Source organism: Triplophysa dalaica, chromosome 1 (genome assembly GCF_015846415.1).
Source record: "Triplophysa dalaica isolate WHDGS20190420 chromosome 1, ASM1584641v1, whole genome shotgun sequence".
In the NCBI taxonomy this organism is placed as follows: domain Eukaryota; kingdom Metazoa; phylum Chordata; class Actinopteri; order Cypriniformes; family Nemacheilidae; genus Triplophysa; species Triplophysa dalaica.
The window spans coordinates 3,072,002-3,093,246 of record NC_079542.1 but is presented as its reverse complement, the minus strand read 5'-3'; the positions used below and the strand labels follow the sequence as shown (position 1 = coordinate 3,093,246).

The window sequence follows — 21,245 nt, the reverse complement described above, 5'->3', positions numbered from 1 at the left end:
TTCTGCCTGTGTCGGTGGATATTGATAGACGGGTACATCACAGTACGGTTACCCAGTTTTCATCTGACTGTGAGTCGTAAGGGCTGAATGACGGATACAACACCCTGTATCTGTTACCGTAAACACTGATATACGCTGCACTCAATGAATGAGACGTGTGGGGGATCCTTTTGAGTTTCCAGGTGCAGTTGACATGGAAATGAAGAGTGCTTCTGGTCTGGATTGATCACTGTTTCCCATCCTTTTATTCTTTTTGAGATTTGGATTGTTTTGTTTTTGTCTTTATTAATTTCGTTGTGGGCCCATGAAATACCATTACCGCCAATAGAGGGGGGAATCAGTCGCTTAAGTCCACGTGTGGGTGTAATGAAGTGACATTTGAGTTGTTTTACACTTAAGTGTGATTTCTCTTTTCTTTGAAGTGAGTTGTACGTTTTATTTTATTTTGAGAGTGTCTGTACCCCCTATATTGGATGTTAGTGTATGTGCTGGTTTTGAACCAGTTCCTACTGATGTTGAACATCAAGAGAATTAACTTAATAAATGTGGTGATTGTTTCATAGTAATACTTGCCTAAGTTTCATTCATTTGGTTGGATAACTGTGCGGGAACCCGGGATCTCCTACCCATTTAACTTGGAGTGGCGTAGTCATAATTAGCTAAACCGTATGTGCATGGGTGTATGTAGGTATATGTATATGTGTGTATATATGTATATATATATACACCTGTCTATAACCCGGTTACACATGTATACAATTTACATACAAATACCAATGAAATCACTCTGGATGGAGTGTAAAACATACCAGCAACAGTAAAATAAATAAAAATATAAGAGTGAAAATAAAGAAATTTCTCAAGGCAAAATACACGGACACACTAGCTAATGTGTGCCGTCTAAAGTTAATTGATATGTGACTTTGCCTCCAATTAAAGTTAAACAAATGGGATACTAAATGTAAAGTCTGTCTCTCTCACCGCAATACGTGCATGTAAATATTGGTTAAAAACTGTTGTTGTTGGTTTGCCCTTTGGCTGAAACACATCCTGCGGTTTTTTGTCATCATGATTAAAACGTTTCGAGCGATTGACAGCGTCTCCAAAGAGGAAAGAGGCGAGAGAAAGAGCTTTAGAAAAGAGCGAGACTGAAGGTCGTCTCTCAGAGCCCCACTGGACTGTATTGTGCCTCCATCGAACAACAGCCTCAGTAAAAGAAAAGAGATGGAGAAAGAAAAGTAAATGTGATCATTTATAGCCGTGACATTCGATCGTCACTGACTCCTACACATTTAATGTCATTTATGAGGTTTACGGTTTCTGTCAGTACAGTATGTTGACTCATAACCCATATTCAACCATAGTGTGTGCGTCTTACATTTACATTAACATTTAGTCATTTAGCAGATGCTTATATCCAAAGCGACTTACAAATATGGTAAACAGTGGGAGCAATTGGAACAACATAAGGACAACAACAAGCAAAACTGGTCTCATCTACCACAGTATACAAAGCTATGTGTTTTTTATATAGAAAGAGTAGAAAAGAGATAGAAGTTAGATCTGATCAGTCAGGTGCTGACGGAAGAGACGAGTTTTCTTACCTTAACCAGAGCTGCCACATAATAGAAACATCTCTACCAAAAAAATATTTTATGTAGGATAAACTTAATTGATTCAAGTTATTTGGACATTATTTGGACATGGTTGTCTAAATTTACTCAGTTCAGTTGAGTAGAGAAAACATGTTTCTGTAGTGTGGAACCACTGTCCATAATATAATAAAAGGGATAGTTCACCCAAAAATAAAAATTCTGTCGTCATTTACTGACCCTCAAGTTGTTCCAACCCTGTATATATTTCTTTGTTCTAGAATTTGAGCAATTTTCAGTTCTTGGACATCATTAAATACCATTGTAGAAAATAAATATTGTACATTTTGTACTGTTGAACAAAAAAATATATATTTTGAAGAATTTAGGAAAGCAAACAGTTCTGTGTCACTTTTGACTACCATTGTAATTCTCCCTACTATGGTGGTGAATGATGTCCCAGAACTGAAAATTGCTCAAATTCTTCCAAATATCTTTCTGTGTTCAATAGAAGAATGAAGTTTATACAGATCTGGAACAACTTGAGGGTGAGTAAATGATGACAGAATTTTCATTTTAGGTTGAACTATCCCTTTAAGTTAGTTTAAAGCATCATTTTTTTCAGTGTATTTAAATGTGGTCTATAATTGCAACATTTTCATCAACCGGTTAATGTCCAATGTGTCCAATGCTGATATGAAAATAAAAATGCTAGATGTTGAAGTCTTAAGGACTTTAAAGTTTAAAGATGATATGTAGAGCACATCAGTCTCTGTTCTGTGTGTGCATTGTTTTTCATTTTCATTGACCTGAAGTGAATCAAACTCAACCAGAACTTATTTGTCAGAACTAATTTCATACCGCATAGATTATTTACCTGTTTATTACTGTAAAGGTGATTTGAATCAGTCCGTATTTGATAAAAGTCACCTGCAAATAAAGGTGCCTTAAGAGTGTTAAATGTGTAAATGTAAGTGTGGTGGTTTCTAATGACGACGGGCAGAAGAATCCAGCCGATACTGAATGTATAACACGATCTGCTGTCACTCACACATCACAGCTTCACACTCTTGACAGACATCTATTGGCTTTTTCCTCTAACGTAACATTTCCACGTCCACATGTTTCTTCAGATAAATTGACAGGATGTCAGAAGACACAGAAACGTGTGAATGTTTTCCGACTAACCACAAATTATCTGTATATTGAATATTCCAAAAACTTTTACAACTTGACGAAGGCTGATCTAAACATACTTATGTGTCATATAATGCAATATAATATACAACGACTTTTAAACGTTATCAGGGTTTATTTAGATGCACAATCATGCGTTTGTTTTCCAGGGATTTGATATTTAAAGTGTGTGTGAGGATGCATACATGTCTGACCAAAGAGTGAATCGTCTGTAAACTTGCCTCTGTAATAAACAGCAAAATCACGCACAGTAATTTTATTTTGGTCTGTCACAATTGAAGATTCCACATTCGATGGCCACTGATCTTCCATAATTTGTCTTTTTTATGCAGTTTGTTAATGCATGCTAATTCTTGAAGATAATCTCAAGGTTGAGTTTGTTTACTTATGTTTCACATGAAACCCTGCATTAATATATGGCAGAAATATGTTTTTATAATTACACAAAACGTGAGACCTTGGATTTATGACCAAATATAAAAATTAATGAACGTGAAATAATTCAGTTGAGCTTGATGTGGATTCAAGGTTGAAAGGAAATTGCCATGTCTCTCTCATCCTTTGAAATATCAGGAGCTGTCAGTAACATTGACCCCTTTTTTCTCACTGAAACTATTCAGAATCCTGCTCTATTCATTCCAAACTTCAAAACACTGTAGGAAAATTCACTCAGGGAACATAAATGATGTGTGAAAAGTAATATACAGCATGCAGAAAATAACATAGTAACTGTTGTTAACTGACCAAATGTAGTAAATACAGCAGTATACTTAGGTATTTACTATAGTAAACTGTAGTGAATGATGCTATACTGTACTGTTATATTATTTGGAAGTATATATATTTATTACCACACTTTGTTAATGTATAGGGCAGTATTCTTTAGTCTTAGTGTACAATAATAAATTCATAAACTGTAGTAAATACCATAGTATTTACTATAGTGAACAGTGGCATATTAAATTGATTACATATAGTAAATTGTAGTGAATTATACTTTAATGTAGTGGTATTTTAATTTTGAGGTATGTGTAGTTATTACCACACTTTGTTAATGTATATTACTGTATTCTGTAGTATTATTGTAGTATCATAAACTGTAGTCAATACCGTAGGACACTTTAGTATTTACTATAGTAAACTGTTTCATAATGTGGTATATTAAATTGATAACACTTATTTCATAACATACAACATTCTGTAGTATTTACTATAGTGACTTGAAAAACTGTAGTAAACACGGTAGTATATGTTTGCATTTAATATAGTAAACTGTAGTAAATTATACTATACTGAAGTAGAATATTATTTGTAAGTATATTTATTACCAGACTTTGTTAATGTATATGGCAATTTTCTGTAGTATTATTGTAGTATCATAAAATGTAGTCAATACCAAAGTATTTACTATATTAAACTTTTGTATACTGTGGTATATTAAATGGATCACACCAATTTCATATCATGCAATATTCTGTAGTATTAACTATGGTGAATTAATATACTGCAGTAAACACTGTATACGTTTGTATTTGATATCGTAAAATGTTGTTTTGAATTGTGTGTGAATTATCTGTAACAGTGATGTCAGAAGATTATTTTTCTCTAAAGGGTCAGAAGTACGGGTGACTTTATGTGTACAGTAACAATATAAATGGGAACACACAGGGAGTGCCAAGCTCAACATGTGCTTCCCAGGTAGACCAACCTCTGTTTCCATAGAAACATACAAAGATGTAGAGGTCAATGTGGCTACCAATAGAGCGACATTCCGACAGGCTTTCAAAAAGATCAATATACTGGATTTCCACCTACGGTGTGAAAATACCTTTTCAGCCTTTTAAGTTCTTTAATAGTTTATTAAATGTGTGCATAATGCAATACTTTACTATTAATACTCTTACTTGTGATGGACTTTTATGCATAAGTTTAATAAATATGTGAAAAATCAGGAATGGGGTCAGCACATTTAACATCTTCTATAATCCACCTCTTTTGTATCAGCTCTTGTAACGCTTTAATGCTCAGATGCACATATTCAAAATGGACTGAACTCAAGGTCAGATAAATATCCTTGGGATTTGCGTGTAGTCAAACGTTTTCTCTCATTTTGAACGGCAAGCAATGAGCCGATGAACCTGAGAGAAGAAGTCCAGCCAGATCTTACTGACAAACACACCAGCAGATGGCGCCAGAAACCATCATTAAACCCCAGTCATCAGGTAACAGCATCTTTTGCATTAATAGACTATATTAAATATATTTTATGATTGTGAGTAAGTTACCAGTATTTGTTCTTTTGTTATTACTTAATAAAAACAACCCAACTGCAGTTTGATTGATATTTCTTGGTTGTAAAAACACATATTTGAAACCTTTTAATAAGGGAGTTATCTGTTTTTGCAGATCAAATCGTTTATTAAAATCTTCATTGGCTATAAGTAGTACAATATGTGTCTGGAGTAAAGGGGCATTGCAATCGACGTCCGAAAAATGCATGCAACAATAATCACCTGTTTTTAAATTTCATGAAAACAGATGTTTCAAAGGCAGTAACTACAAAAACAATGACCGCAAACAGGAATGAGATTAACATCTTTTATCTTTTACAAAAAATCTTAAGTTTTCCAGCAGAGTCTGAAACTTGAATTCTGAGAAACTGAAGTTTAAAACAAATTCAGACGACACACTTTTGTATAAAATAATTTTAGTTAAAAAGTAAATGTATAATGGCATTAGAAACAGAACATTTTGAACAATAATATACCTTACATTCATACAAGACATCAATGCATATTTCCAAAAACAAACACATTCTGCAGATGAATGTCATTTTTCATTAAAAAATGTCCAGTGAACGTAGTTCAGATGTGAACATTTAATTTCCACAAAGATGATATCAAACTTTAATAAAAGCGTATTCTAATCTGTTGTCCAAGGTTGTCAACAAAATCTGATGCTTGTGGTACGCGATGTTAGATAAAGTTAAAATTAAATTGCTCTACACTGGAGTTTTATTTGCACGTGCTCCAGTTTCACTTCTCTTTACACTATGACACTTTTATTAAAGTGTTCATTAACAGAATCCGGTCGTCGCACCTGCTGTCTCAAACGTGCAGTGTGGATCCTCGACTCTCTGTCTGCTAAAATAATCGCTGTGCTGAAACTTGATGACCTCATTTCCCCAGCTGGTCCAATCAGATTGGAGACTTCGAGCAAACAGCTCTAAACACTTAGGATCGGAGCCAATGTAAGGCTTCAACACAGCTGAAAGAACAGACGGAGAATCAACTCGATTACAAGTGCAGACATGAATTCAGAAATACATCAGTCTTAGTTTTTTTATATTGTTGCGGTGTCAGTTTTGGACTATGTACGCATGCTTATCTTAGGGGTGTGTGTACCTGACAGTGAAGGTTTATGGGAATGAAGGATTGAGGGGACGCTGAGCAGAAGTCTTTGACGTGGAATCTCCTCCTGCGCTGAAGTCCTGAAACACAGAGTCTTGCTAATCACAGTTTATAAAACACAGATTAATGGACACACGCATACGTTACCTGACAGCGTCCTCTGTGCGATACCTGCCGAGCACCAGAACTTCATAAGGCTTCTTGTGCTGGGAGTCCAGGGGAAACACAAACTCACCCATCCGGGTCACCTATACACAATCAGCCGATCAGACGTCACGGCCCCACAGGTTTGGGCAATGTTGCTTAAGCTATAGGTGCGTGTGTTTGTACCTTGACCCAAAACCATTCCGCTATCACTTCCACTCCCCAGTGAGGGTAAAGCTCCTCTCTGACGAAACGCCGGTGCTGCGCCCGGTTAGTTACCCACGTCACCACCGCACAACCCGGAGAGCTCAAGGCCGGCACGGGAAGCTGCTTGATCTGAGAGGACGCCAGGGAACTGTACCTGTCAATGACAGTGTCACATGAGTTCAGTTCATAAAACACGCCAATATAACAACTAAATAATATTGGCTACAATATAATATTGGCTATTGGATATTATTTAAATAATTCTGAATATCAAATCTCATTGAAAATGAAGATTAATGTGTCAAAAATTGTCATTATTAAAATGCCTGCAGTAGGTAACACAGATGTGAAAAGAGACACGCGAGTGTGAGATGTATTAAGTTAAAAATATATAAACATATTGGGGGTGGTTTGGGTTTCATAAAACAGACACGAAACCATAAATGGCATGAAGTCAGTTGCAGTCTCTTTCATCAGCAGCAATAACGTGTTCATTTTAATAAAAATAGAGGTATCGTGCTGTTTTAAAGCGGGGAAATTACATATTTTATAAATTCTAGAGCAAAAGCAAAAATATGAAGACATACACTGAATAAAATCATCAAAATATGAATATTGTTACGGGTTATTCTTTTTCCCTTTTTTGGTTCTGTGGTTGTTCTTCTGTTTTAAACGGGAAATTTGATACACCTGATACTGATCAAGAGTTGTGTATTTAAGAAGACCTGGATCTTGGTGTAGCCTATGGTTCTGTTGTCGAGCTTGGCTGGACCTTTTTGCATTTTCGTTTTAAATTATGTTTTGTTCTGTTGTGCTAATTATTCTTGTTTATTTTGGTTCTTTTCATTATGGAACCCCTTAGTAAATACATATTCAATATTTTGTACTCGAACCTCAATTTACTTGTTGCTTTCCTGACGCGGAATGTAACAATATTGAGATATCAAACCCTCACCTGTTGCTTCTTTTTACGGATTTGTTCTCCCATGGTGGATCAAGGACTATAAGGTCATATTTGTCTCCATCTGTGGGCAGATCGAAGTAATAACTCTCGATTAATATACAAAAGTAGTCAATGATAAGTTACAGGGATAGTTCACCCAAAATTAAAAGTTCTCATTTATTCACTCATGTCGGACGAAACTTGTATGTTACTCTTTCTTCTGCAGAACACAAAAGAAGATATTTTGAGAAATGTCTCAGTGGTTTTGTGTTCATACAATAAGAGTCAATGGTTTCAGTGGTTTTTGGTTATCAACGTTCTTCAAAATATATTTTTTGTGCCCAGCAGAGGAAAGTAAGACAGGTTTAAAATGACATGAGAATGCTTTAATTTTTGGCTTTACTTTCCCTTTAAGGCCCAGTTTCACAGACAGGGCTTAGCTTTAAGCCAGGACTAACCCTTAGTTAAATTATGATATTTAAGAAGCTTTGTTTTTAAGATTATGTAAAGTCATTACTGGTGTGCATCTAGAGACAAAACAATGGCACTGATATATTTTAAGATATTTCAGGGCACGTTCTTTTCAGTACTTTCATTTTAGTCTGGGACTAGCCTAAAGCCATGTCTGTGAAACCGGGCATAAATATCTTTAATTGAGGGCCATTTTATGCAACAGATTTATAAATAAATCAAATAACACATAGATAATATACATATTTTTAAATGAAAAAGAACAATAATGATAAAATAGACTCACTGTTGACTAGTGGATGTATGTGTGTGATGTCAGACATCAGAAAGTGGCTGCGAGGGGGCAACAGATACCTCTCGCTCATTAATGTGACCTCATAAGTGATGTCATACGGATTCTCGGTGATGTAATTGAATAAGTCAAGCGGTGCGTCCAGGTCGTCTCTGTTCAGTGTCTGCACTGGTGCCGGTATCCAATCATCTGTGAACGGAAGCTGTTTGGCCATGTCACAGAATGCAGCCAGCCTGCACTCCTGGGCCGGGACGGGTTCAGATGTCACCGAGGGCAAAACTTCTGTCCAGTAACCACACCGACGGCCAGCTTCCACGAGAGCCCGAGAACCCTCCAGAACCACTGACTGGATCTGTGAAAAGAGCAATATTGGTGAAAGAGAGGTCCTTAAGGATTACTACTGGAAAGCAATCCTTAGGGACAGTTCATCCAAAAATAGAAATTATGTCATCATTTATTCGCCTATAAATGACTCAAACACAAAAATAAGATATTTCGAAAAATGTCTGAAATCCCTTTCCTATGGTAAAAGGCAGAATAAATGTTGTTACCTTTTCATGATAGTCCTGTGCCTCTATCTCTCCAGTATTGAGATCAGACTTTTTTCTCTTGCGCTTCTGAAAATAAATACAAGTTCATCGATTTGCACAGATTGTAAAACAAGTGTTCACGTAAGGCTATATGATTAATAACGTTATTAGTAATATGCGATGCACACCTTTCGTTTTTTCAGATCAATGTTTGCATGCTCGCAATTCTCAGCACTTTGCGTATCTGGGTTTTTTAAAACATCTTGTTTAACTTGAATGTGAGGCTTTAATATATTAAAATATTCTCTTTTAAAAGTACATTTGAAGTATTTTGCCTGATTCCCATCACATGAACAAACACAGCTCTGATCTTTGAGCGAGCCGGAGTCTAACAGCCAGCCCCAACTGTTGCCAACAACGATAGACATTAATATAAGATAGTCAAAATTTTCAAAAATCGTAGGGATTTCTCTCCGTGATATGTTTTATTTGACAACCTGCACGTGAACGACTGTACGCCGCCATGTTTTTTTGTTGCGTCACCATTGTTTGATTCATTGTGCCGAATCGACTCGCGTAAACGGTTCAGTTGAATGAATCTTTTCAAAGACTGGTTTGATCGTGTTATATGGATCATATGATCTATTATTCTCACATTTTCTTACTTTTGTGAATTATTTACTCATCAAGTGTTATACAGTATGGTCGTGTTGACAACTATTTTGCTTTTGAAATCCAATTTTGTGAAACACTTCATTATTTTCATTAATTTAATTTGTAGTTGCGAATAGGATTACGGCCACGTTAAAGGTTAAATAAAATCACGAGATTAAAGTCGTAGTATTTTGAGAATAAAAATTAAGACAGTGAAGTTGAAAATTAGATAATTCGTAATTTTGTCTTAAATTCTCATTATTATTTAGTTCAATATTTGTGCCTATCCATAAGAAAAAGTCAACATAGACTGCAGAACGCGAGATCCAGGGGGCAAGGTTGGATGCAGCTCCAGTCTCCTCCTATTGCATTGTGATTGGTCGACACTGGATCCAGTCTCCTCCCGCTGCGTCTTGATTGATCGATTGGTGGACACGTCATACTCTTGTTGTTGTTCCGCATTTCCAAAGTCGTAATTAAACTTTTTAATTTGACAGAAAAACTAACTAGCTGAATACAATATTTATTTATTTATTAACGCGTTTTTAATTACATATTTTATTAGGGTTTGGGTACTTTTAATAACGTTTTTTTATAACATTGATGATTAGAGCAAACGTTTGCGTTTTAAAAGTATATTAAGTGTGAGGAGTCGGATCTGTATCCAAACCACGCGCCCTAAATGTCGTGTTCTGCGGCGAGGACCGTCTCCTATGTAGTCCAAACTGCACACTACATAGATAACACGCGTAGTACACAGAGCGCTACTCTGGACACGCCCTGTGATTTGTCAGCGCGTGGATCTTGTCAACAGTCGATCATCACGCAGCTCGAGCGTCATGACGCTGCTAAAGTGAAACGGAATTCATGAGGCGCCAAGTCTTTGAATTCGCACGTCCACCCAAAATATCGCATTCGCGGACCATTAGATGCGTTGACATCGAGCCACAGAGCCGCAGGCGTGGATAAAGATGGCAGAGGTGCAGCGGTGAGCTCGCGGAGGTTGAACGCGTATTTCAGATATCGCTGATTGGCTAACGTTCCTCCGTATCGATACGAACATGGCGGAGGCCGGAGCGGGAAACGAGCCCGGCCACCTGGAGAAAAAGCACCAGAGATCGATATTAGTGTTCGACTGTCGTCCGGACAGCAGCGCTGAGGCGGCGCGCTCTATAGACGCCGTGGACATGGACTACGGCGAGTTCATGGAGGCTGTGAGGCGGGTACGAGCAAGCGTTTTGTTTGACTCTTTTTATCAGTCCAGGGTAATTGGACCGGTAAGCGGTGACTGATAACGGGTTTAAAGTGCCGGAGACGGCGGTCTCATGTTTTTTCGTTATTTCTATCGCAGGAGTTTTCATTGTCGAAAAACGAAACTTTCGTCATCAGCACGACTGACAGGAGGCAGATCGATGAAGAGCTTTACAGTAAGACATCTGTTTACTTCCAGTATAAACTGTAAATATAACAATATGTTATAATACGTACATAAATATGTTGTGAATATGGTTTTAATAGGAATTGTATTGGTTTTAATGTAAACGTATGAACTCAACTATGTGTTGATGCTGGTTTGACCAGGTAAGGACCATGAAATGACCAGCTTAAACCATCATCAAAACAAACCAGATCAATATATGCTGTTTTTCTACAGGGTCTGGGGTCGTAACTGATTATGTGCGGGATCTGATAGTGGGAACTTGGAAGGGAACAAATACAAAACCATTAAATCCTACTGGAATAAAACCCAAAACACACTAAAGGTATATTAGATGCATTTGCAATGGTTTTAATGCTTAACAGCTGGTATTAAACAATGGTATTTAATGGTTTTGTATTTGAAATGAAAACTAGTATTAGCTTTTGTATTGCCTTCTGTTTCTGTAGAATAGTCAAAGATGTTTTTGTACTGATTTCTAAACATTTAAATTAAAACAATAAGAAAGTTGAAAATGTTATACATTAATCTGTATACTGAGGTTGGCTAAGGAAAGTATACAGTATTGTAATAATAAGCTTTCCTGTAGCTCAGTGGTAAGAGCATTGGGTTAACAACGCAAGGTTGTTGGTTCGATCCCAGGGGATTGCACATACCTATGTATAAATGTATAGGATAATGCAATGTAAGTCGCTTTGGGTAAAGGCGTCTGCCAAATTCATTAATGTAAATGTAATACTAAAAATGAATGACGATAACGTTAACTCTTGGTTCGATGGGACCTGTTTTAAAGAATTTTCCTATTTTAGTACATAAAAAAAAGTTTTTGTAAATATAGCACCATTTTATATATCTTTGTATTTCTTGATTTAAAACACAAATAATGCTGTGGGTTCACTGGATTTGCAAACATTAAAAGAGTAATAAACGCATGAAAACAATACAAGGGCTAATGACCATCAATACAGTTTTATTAAGTGCATAACTTTAATTTCTTCATCATTTTAAATGAGCTGCACGGTTATGACAAAAATCATAATTGTCAATTATTCACCTCGAATATTGTAATTTTGATGAATAGATTTTTTATTGAAGCTTTAAAATGTTTTCAAACTTTCTGTGAAGCATCTGCATGCCGTATTCTTTCTATAACTTCTTTCTAAGACACTTCATTTTAAGGTCTCTGTTTCGCCTCTGTACTCGGTGCCCAAACTCAGAAATGAAGGCAAATGGGTCAGCATTTAGGCTTTTTTTGATTACAATGTTATAGTTTAACCCGTAACTTTAATCCCGATTAGTTTGTCGATTAATTGTGCAGCATAAGCTCCAGCCGATGTCGTTTGACTGGGAATTTGATGAGTGTGTGTGTCGTGATGCTACAGATGAGCTGCTGGATGGGAAGACCCTGCACCTGTTGCAGTCTGTGGATCAGGAGCTGTGTATGGCCACTCAAGAGCGCATCAACTATCAGCCCCACTATCACACCCTGGTGCAGTGTGGCATGTATGAGTACTACGCTAGCGAGGGACAGAAGCCACTGCGTAAGTTTATGTGCTCACCTTTGCTGGGCATGCACGCACATGTATTGTGCCAGTATAATATGGAGCATGTTTTTTGTGTTGCAGCCTACGCGTTTGCCGAACTCATCGATAACGCGCTGTCAGCTACAGCAAACAACACCGGGAAAAGGATCATTGAAATCAGACTGGTGAGTGTTTAATGTCTTGATCTTATTCAGTATCCGCTACTGAAGGCACTCGAACACATCTGCCCTAGCTTTTTGTAAAAATTAAAGAAAGAAAAAAACGTGTTGTGGATGATTTCCAGTACAATGTTTTCTAAGTGAAGAATAAAATGTTTATAACATTGACCCTTGACCCTCTCCACCATTTTGGATGAGCTGAAAAGCATTATATTCAACTGTAATATTCAAGTTAATTGCATTTTTGGAAAGGATTTGTTGCATCTCATATAGCAACTCATTGCATTATGTTCCAGAAATACCTTTTGATATTGTGATGCACGAGGATGCCATGTGTTATTTGTAGATCAGCAGAGGTTTTCTCTAGCGAATGCAACTCGGCTGCCGAAAATGTTTGGCCGAAAATGACATTGTCGGTTTCGAGTGAATGAAAAAAAAACTGGCCGAAATAAAAGCCGGTTTATCCAGCGCCCACGCTTCCTTTCAGTGCTCGCGTAACTCTCTCACTAGCTGTAATCAAAGGACAATCAAATAAGCGCGCCATAACAAAGTCTTAGGGTGCTTTCTCACTTTTAGTCCGGTTCATTTGGTCCGGACCAATTTTAAAACCAGTTGAAACGAACCAAAATGCAGTCACGTGACAACATGTGGAACTTGTACATCCCCCACTTGGATGTACTGCTGGCGGAGTTTCTTAATTGATCTGCAAAAACTATTAAAAAAATAAAAAATGCATTTAGAATATATGAGTTGAAACTGCATCACCACAGGGATTAGTTACCGCTACAGAACACCTTAGAGTTTTCACGTCTTTTTTAATGCTTCTTCAATTCATCTTTATTGATTTTATAATATACAGAAAAAAAAATCTTTTTTATGTGTTACTAAATCTTTGTTCACTCAGATCGCAAGCTAGTTCAATATTTTAAGTTTACACTGGATGCTGTATCGCGTGTTAACATGTTTAAAAACTGGTGAGACACATAGTTTGTTAACATTACTTACATAAGGTATAAAAATATCAACTTGATATTAGATGATTAACAATAATTACTTTATTACCGTAACTTTTTCGGAGCGGTTGTTCTTGGTAAATTCATATTCGTTCGTTAAAAATATATTAAGTAATGCTAATTTCAACAAATTGAAACATGAAAATGTACATTTCACTGCAACTAATGTTAATGAATTTGGTCATAGCATAAGACTTACACCTTTTTCCAAATCTAAGCCTGAATTTTCCTTTTAAGAAGTTCAAATAGGTTTGTCGGCTTCAAGTTACAGCCTTTAAATAAATGTGAATTGTCACGCATTTAATAGGGAAACAAGCATTACATGGCTCCGTCTTTGTTCCGTGGTAAATAGTAGGATCTGAACAGTCGGCATAGAAGATCAAGCCTGTTTACTTTTTTTTTACTATCCACTTTATAAACAATAAAGCCAGATATTCTTGTCAGATGGGTTTTGCTATGGGGAGTTTGAAGAGCAGCTCGAATTTTCCGCTGACAGCTGTTTACCAGGCTGAGTAACGTTCACCAGAGTAAAATAGACCTATATGCTTGTTTTTCTTATCAAAAACATGTAAAACAAAATAAAAATGATAACCATATATCATAGACTGTCAGTATACATTGCGTTTTATTTTTTATGTTTTTTTTTTTTATTATACAGTTCAGAACAGGTTTAAATGCAGTTTTTATGTATAATATTTTCAACATTACAAAACTATACAGGTTATGATATCAATGTATTATGAATAATTATAAGCTTGATGTGAAATTGTGATTTAATAAAAACTTATAAAATATCGTAATTACTAACACAATTTAATTAAACAAATATTTGAATAGTCGTTTTATGATCTCAAATGTTCGAATATGAAATTATTGAAAAATGCCCATCCCTCAGATGTAATATGGTCATAAGACCATATTTCTATGAGGCTCCGCAGCTTCTCACAACTCAAAGTTGTCTCGAGCTGCCATGCAAGTGCAAACTGTCAACAAACACTTGTCCTCATTCCATAATGCACAGCGCAGCTGACTACGACAACTGGTTTAGTTCACAAAAGTGCAGTACTTTCTGCATTTGGGTCTGTTTGAGGTCGAATCACGTTCTCACCGCTCCAGGGTTCGTTTGTAAGCGAACCCTGACAACCTTTTCAAGGAGGTCTCGTTACGCCTATTCGGTCCGCTTTTGGAGCGCACTCGAGGGCGATTGCTGCATTCACACCTGCCCAAACGAACTGCACCAAGAAGATAAACGAACTCTTGTGCGATTCAACCGTACTAAGTGAGTCAGCTGAGAATGCACTCCAAAACAAATATATAATAATAAAATATCAAAACCGGTGAACAGAAAACAGAAAACGCTACCAACACTTTACAGACGTGAATGATCAGTGGAATGAACTGTCAGAAGCTTATGATGTAGCTCATGTGGACCGTCACCCGGCAGGTGTTGATATCAATGAAGCTCATGTTAAGCTTCTTAACATGAAAAGAATGCCCCTCTGTGTTCTGCCTGTTATTCTCATTAAAATGATGGTGCACCATATATAAACTTCTTATGAGTTTAAGTTTGACTATTACTTGACTGCTTTTAGGTATATAGGCCGAATAATTCTAGAACTACAATGATTAGATGATTGGTAAAAAAATTACAAGGAAAATGTTATTTGTTGTATTGTTTTAAAATATGTTCTCCTCAATTTTTGTGGTTTTAGTGTGTTTTATTAATATAATTCAATAAAAACTATTTCAGAGTGTTTAAGAAACATTTGTTATCAGTTTTTGGCCTAGTGCATCCTGAATTTTGGCAATCGGTTTCGGCCCAGAATTTTCGTTTCGGTGCATCATTAGTTTTCTCCTCTCTGTCTGTTTGTTTTAGTTGTTTGATGAGGCTCAGGGAGGACCTGCCATCGTGGTGATGGATAATGGATGTGGAATGACATCTCAACAGCTGAACAACTGGGCTGTTTATCGTCTGTCCAAATTCATTCGAAACGACCGCGTATCGGAAGGGTAATGCTCTTCCTAACAAATACATATTCTCTTACCTGTTTTCTTAATGATGATTTTGGATCGATCAATAATTCTTGCTGAACCTGTTGATTTCCAATGCCTAAGGGTTTAATAGAATTTTAATGTAGACCATATTTTTGCACTAGCACCATTGATTTTTATACACATATGAATGTGTAATACCTGAGGTTCATTAAAACACATAGTGTATGTAATTCCTCATAAGTCACCAAGTTGATAAGTCGTGTCATATGAAGTAAAATAATCCGCTTTATTTTCTTCTCTCTGTTGTCAACGCAGCGATCACACCAGTTATGTTCGGCCCAAAGCTGTTCCACGCAGCCTGAACAGTGACATCTCATATTTTGGAGTGGGTGGCAAACAGGCGGTCTTTTACATTGGCCATAGCGTCAGGGTGCGTTTGCATGCTCCTTATTCAAAACATCCTGTTCAAATACTGAGGCTGTTCATTTTATGGCGCAGTTCCCCTTTAACACCTGCAGCAACATAATAGAGACACATTTTTTTACATCTTTTATTTAGTGTATTTGAGATACAATCTTTCCAATAGAACATAATGGCTGTAAATGAAGGAATAATAAAAGTAACAATAGAAGAAATGACAAAAATAATATTAACATAAATGAACATGTATATAAATAAGGACGAGATGCAAAAACATATACAGTTGTGCTCAAAAGTTTACATACCCCTTGCAGAATCTGGGAAAAGCTGAAATTTTTTCGAAAAATAAGAGGATTTTTGAAAATTAAGTTTCATTTTTAATTTAGTCCTGCCCTGAGCAAGTTTTTTCGCTAGGGAAAAGTTAACAAAGTTCACACTAAATAATAATAACACAATTTCAAAAAAATGGCTCACGGCAAAAGTATACACGCCCCTGATTCTTAATATGCTGTTACCTAAACAATTCCAAGTTGTTCCTCTTTTTACATTGAGGACAATGGAGAGACTCATACACAACTATTACAATAGATAGAATTATTCAGTGCTACCCACAGTAAACACCATTAATAAGTCAGGTGGATGTAAACCTCTGAAAATGGTTTTGGTGTAAATTGTTATTGTTTCATTTATACATCTTATTTTTTCATTCACTAAGGTCCTTCAGAAGATTTAAAAATATTCTTCAGGAAATTAAATATATAAAAATAAGATGTTGAAAAAGCAAAGATTGTGGAGGACCTTGGTGATTGTTTTGAAGATCATTGGACAGCCTCATGACTCATGACAAACAAGAAACCCTTAAACAACTATGACTTAACATAAAAAGTGTCATTGATTGTTTAAGTGACATCATACAGTATTAAAAACCAGGGGCGTGTAAACTTTTACCCTGGGCTATTTTTTAGAAATTCATATATTATTCTTTAGTGTGAACTTGGTTAACATTTCTTTAGTGAAATAACTTGCTCAGGGCAGGACTAAATTAAAAATAAAACGTAATTTTCAAAAATCCTCTTATTTTTCTAAAAGTTAAGCTTTTCCAGATTCTGCAAGGGGTGTGTAAACTTTTGAGCACAACTGTATATAAATATTTTTTAATGTTCCTGTAGCTCAGTTGGGTTAGCAGAACAAACATAATGGGTTCCATCCCCAGAAAACACACATTCAATCAAATGAACACCTTGAATGTTTTTTTTTGTTCGTATGCATGATTGTAAATGATTTTCATTTCATGTAATATTTGTATTTCAGATAATAAGCAAACCCACGGGTTCTCCCGACGTTCATGAATTTATCATGTCCAAAGAAGACTTTGAGCGCAAGGAGAAGAACAGAGAACACATTTATTCAGGCTTTATCAGGAACAGAAAGGTCAGAGGAACACATCTCGTCTCACACGTCATCGCTGGTCTCTGGATTTAGCTGTTAAAAGTACCTTCTCGCTCTTTTTCAGCCTGGTGACAGCACGCATCTCAATGTGAGCGAGGAGCAGTTTCTGCACTCCCTTGTTCTTGAAGAGGAAGGCAAAGAGACTTTTACTGCCGTCGTCATAACTGGAGTCCAGGCAGAACACGTCACCTACCTCAAACAGTACTTCCACCTGTGGACCCGAGAGTTGGCGTACGTCTTCCCTTTCTTTTAAAGAAATTTAATTCTGAAGTCTTTCAAAAAACCTACATGATTTTTTTGCTGAGGAACATGAAAACATTTTATTTAAATGGGACGTTGATGTGATAACCTGTCAAACTGTATGTTATAGTTTGGTGAATTGTTTGCTTTCATGTTGTTTGCCCTTTTACAGACACACCTACCATTATTATATTCACGGGATTGATGGGAACAACAAGACACAACCTCAGAGGACAGGCCCTGTCTCCGACATCGACATTCAGGTAGATGTGTGTGTGTACGGGTTCATATGATACTGGAGATGGAATTGTAACCTCTCTTTCCTTCTATATCTCTCATCTGTCAGATAAGTCTCTTCGAGCGTTCCACTCGGATGCCACGTGTTCTTAATCTGAGAGAGGTGGATAATGACATGCAGACTCTCTATGTGAACTCCAGCGCGTCAACGTTTGAGTTTAAAGCCACCGGCGCTAAAGACTCTTTAGTGGAGGGAATAATCCGATACCATCCGTTTCTCTTTGATAGAGAGACATATCCATTGGATCCATACACGGCATCAGGTGTTGAATTATAGACATCCACTCTTGTTGTATTCATGTGCTTTCGATGTTTAGATCACCTGTTAATGCTGTGGCATTTATGTCCCTAGCTCAGATTCATAAAAGTTTAATACACAGGGTCAAAGGTTTGTGAAAATTAAGTGTGAATAATAACAATGTTGTCAAACACCACTAATGATGATCATCACTGATGCAAGTTATTAAAAAATATGCCGTATGTACACTGATGTAAAATGGATTCCTAGATATTTGTTCATGATTTGCTTTGTGACTATGTTTCAGCTGCAGGAGAGGATGAAGATGAAGATTGTGTGGTGTTGAATCCTGAAGGTCGAGGGAAGAGATCGATCTTTGAGTGCTTCTGGAATGGACGCCTGATTCCCTACACTACTGTCTCAGAGTAAACCTTTCTCAGTAATGTGTCACTGCTGTCTCAGAGTAAAACCTTCTTTCTCAGTAATGTGTCACTGCTGTCTCAGAGTAAAACCTTCTTTCTCAGTACTGTGTCACTACTGTCTCAGAGTAAAACCTTCTTTCTCAGTACTGTGTCACTGCTGTCTCAGAGTAAAACCTTCTTTCTCAGTACTGTGTCACTGCTGTCTCAGAGTAAAACCTTCTTTCTCAGTACTGTGTCACTGCTGTCTCAGAGTAAAACCTACCGTTTACATTTACATTCATATATTTAGCAGAGGCTGTTATCCAAAGCGACTTCTACAGTCTCACTACCGTCTCACTAGTTTCTCACTGTACCTTCTAGTGTCTCACTACTGTTTAGGAGAAGAGGCTTTTACTGTCACCCCACCGTCTCAATTCTTGCTCACTAGTGTCTTCGAGTAAATCCTTGTGATGTCTCGCTTAAGTTTTAGAGTACAATCTTCTGCTGTCTGTCTATCGTCTTATTGTTTTGAAGTAAATCTTACGTTTCACTACTGTCTAAAAATAAAACTCTCTACCCTCTTATTGCCGTCTTTCTACTGCCACAGAAGAAAACCTACTTTCTCACAACATCTCACTACTGTCTAACAGTAAAACCTTCAATGTCAACGTACCTTCTCACTACCATCTTGCTTCAGTCTCAGAGTAAAACATTCTTCTGTCTAACTATATATAGCAAAACCTAGTGTCCTATTAAAAAACACATTTGGCCTGAAGAATACTTAATTATTTTCATTATCTATAAAATCATTTTATTTAGGATCATAAATGGTTTGTGTTTGTGTGTGTAAGGTTCGAGTGGTGTATGAGGCCGAAGAAAGGAGTTGCCGTTCCTTTAGAGTGTTATAACAGGATTTCAGGAGTTCTCTTCGCCAACGATCGATTTAAGGTCAGCACAAACAAACTGACCTTCATGGACCTCGAGTTTCAACTGCGTGACAAAGAGACCATTTTCACCAGAGTGCACAACGGTCAGGTACAGAAACACACACCTGAAAACTACTGGTCACCTAATGACCTGACATCATCTGTACTTGACATCTGATTTATGTTTTAACATGATGTGTTCTGGTTCATCCAGGAGCAGCGAGTGAAGATTCAGAGAGAGTTTATCAACTGGCTGAAGGAATGTCATGAGCGCTTTGATAAGCAGGTATGTCGAATTGGTCTGTAAAAATAATAATACATTTTGTTTCCAGCGCAGAACTGGTCAATAATAATGTGGTTCTTTAGTTACTAACAAAAGGTGGGAGGAAAGTGTTTTCTGATCCTGACTGAAAAAAAATGGAGTGTAGATTACTTTGTATCATGCATCTTGTGTTTATTTAATATGCATGTTTTTGTGTGCGCGTTTGCAGGTCATGTTTCAGGGATTTCTAGGTGTGATGACACGTACAGATGTGACCACCAAGCGTCTACAGTCTCCCTGGGCAAAATTTAAATCCATGAAGTGGGACGGCAAGACTTACACGAAAGGACAATATGTGAGATCTGATAAATCACGCATACAACGTGACTATAAGATACAACAAAAACATTTTTGTGCGTATTAGTGATGGGCAGTAGAAACAAACACATATTCAAGTAATTGAATGTTACAATATTGATTTTGGTTGTTGGATTGATTTTCGTTTGGAACTTGGAAACAGCAAAAAACTAAATTATTTTTTTTACCTTTGATTATAATATTGACCTGTTGAATATTAAATGTTTCGATTGGATTCTTTCTCCTCCTCAGGTAAAATCTGTCAGAACGCTGCCCGTCGTGTTTGGATCCATAGTTCAGTTCCTGTTGTATGGAGATTATGAAGGAGATGTTTACGCTACAGGTGGACACGTCCAGATTGCGCTGGTGAGGAAACGAGTCCATGTTGTCTTTGAGAAATAGTTCACATGTTCGGCAGAATGTGCATGCTGCTCGTTGTCAATACAATTCCACAAGAAATGTCATGCTAAAAAAAATATGGCGCTTAATAAACCATATAAAAAATGGAAACCGTTCATCAATATCAACGGTTCCATTATCTAGAGATGTCACATTATACACATAAGCTTCTTTTTTATGTAACAATTTCTGTGTGTTTTGTTGTGTGTTAGAATGACCATAGCACACTATTGCTTTAACTTTGTGTTGTGCCACAATAGGAACCAAAGGAGTTGTATGGCGAAGAGAAGATCATTCCCATCTCCAAGATTGACCGACAGGCCACGTCCACATCTATTGAAAAGAACATTGATGATGAATTTGCCAAGTAAGATCTGGGCCTGTATTCATGAAAAATCTTAGCACAAAGAGTTGCCACTTGTGAAAAAATTCTAAGAAAATTCTTAAAAATGTTTGCAATTCCCCTTAAAAGTACAGAAAAGGTCCTAGTAAAGGAAGAAGTAATTCATAAAGCATCTTAACCCTTGAAAGAGCGCTTAGGCCGTGTTCACACTTGACTTATATTTTTTGAAGCTCATTAAAAAATAAAATGGCGTCCGTAACGCCGTTTGGAGCATAGTTTTGTATAAATGTAAGTTTAATTTTCACTTTGAATAACTTTTGATTGC

At 36.8% G+C, this 21,245-nt stretch overlaps 2 protein-coding genes across 2 annotated transcripts in view; one reads left to right on the top strand and one right to left on the bottom strand.

Moving 5' to 3' along the window:
* Positions 1 to 5,239: 5,239 nt before the first annotated feature.
* mettl4 (methyltransferase 4, N6-adenosine) lies at positions 5,240 to 9,329 on the bottom strand. Its single transcript, XM_056747048.1, has 8 exons — positions 8,975 to 9,329; positions 8,808 to 8,873; positions 8,251 to 8,608; positions 7,506 to 7,575; positions 6,530 to 6,704; positions 6,347 to 6,447; positions 6,194 to 6,279; positions 5,240 to 6,056 (listed from the first exon to the last, which is right to left on the bottom strand). Exons 1-8 carry the CDS (start codon positions 9,212 to 9,214, stop codon positions 5,866 to 5,868), a joined length of 1,287 nt encoding a protein of 428 aa, XP_056603026.1. The 5' UTR covers positions 9,215 to 9,329; the 3' UTR covers positions 5,240 to 5,865.
* A 950-nt stretch (positions 9,330 to 10,279) lies between these two features.
* Positions 10,280 to 21,245, top strand: part of smchd1 (structural maintenance of chromosomes flexible hinge domain containing 1) — a 37,454-nt gene continuing 26,488 nt past the window's right edge. Inside the window, exons 1-16 of the mRNA XM_056747037.1 lie at positions 10,280 to 10,663; positions 10,792 to 10,867; positions 12,261 to 12,419; positions 12,504 to 12,586; positions 15,470 to 15,603; positions 15,904 to 16,018; positions 17,320 to 17,439; positions 17,522 to 17,688; positions 17,870 to 17,960; positions 18,044 to 18,257; positions 18,540 to 18,657; positions 19,485 to 19,668; positions 19,774 to 19,845; positions 20,051 to 20,176; positions 20,431 to 20,544; positions 20,838 to 20,944. Of these exons, the coding sequence (XP_056603015.1) occupies positions 10,502 to 10,663; positions 10,792 to 10,867; positions 12,261 to 12,419; positions 12,504 to 12,586; positions 15,470 to 15,603; positions 15,904 to 16,018; positions 17,320 to 17,439; positions 17,522 to 17,688; positions 17,870 to 17,960; positions 18,044 to 18,257; positions 18,540 to 18,657; positions 19,485 to 19,668; positions 19,774 to 19,845; positions 20,051 to 20,176; positions 20,431 to 20,544; positions 20,838 to 20,944 (2,042 nt within the window). The 5' untranslated portion in view covers positions 10,280 to 10,501. The remainder of the gene's footprint in view (positions 10,664 to 10,791; positions 10,868 to 12,260; positions 12,420 to 12,503; positions 12,587 to 15,469; positions 15,604 to 15,903; positions 16,019 to 17,319; positions 17,440 to 17,521; positions 17,689 to 17,869; positions 17,961 to 18,043; positions 18,258 to 18,539; positions 18,658 to 19,484; positions 19,669 to 19,773; positions 19,846 to 20,050; positions 20,177 to 20,430; positions 20,545 to 20,837; positions 20,945 to 21,245) is intronic.

Coding starts and splice junctions, on each gene's coding strand:
- mettl4 (XM_056747048.1), bottom strand. CDS start 9,214: ATGTCTATCGTTGTTGGCAACAGTTGGGGCTGGCTGTTAGACTCCGGC. Junction 8,874..8,974: donor TTGATCTGAAAAAACGAAAG/GTGTGCATCGCA, acceptor ATTTATTTTCAG/AAGCGCAAGAGAAAAAAGTC. Junction 8,609..8,807: donor CACAGGACTATCATGAAAAG/GTAACAACATTT, acceptor CTCTTTTCACAG/ATCCAGTCAGTGGTTCTGGA.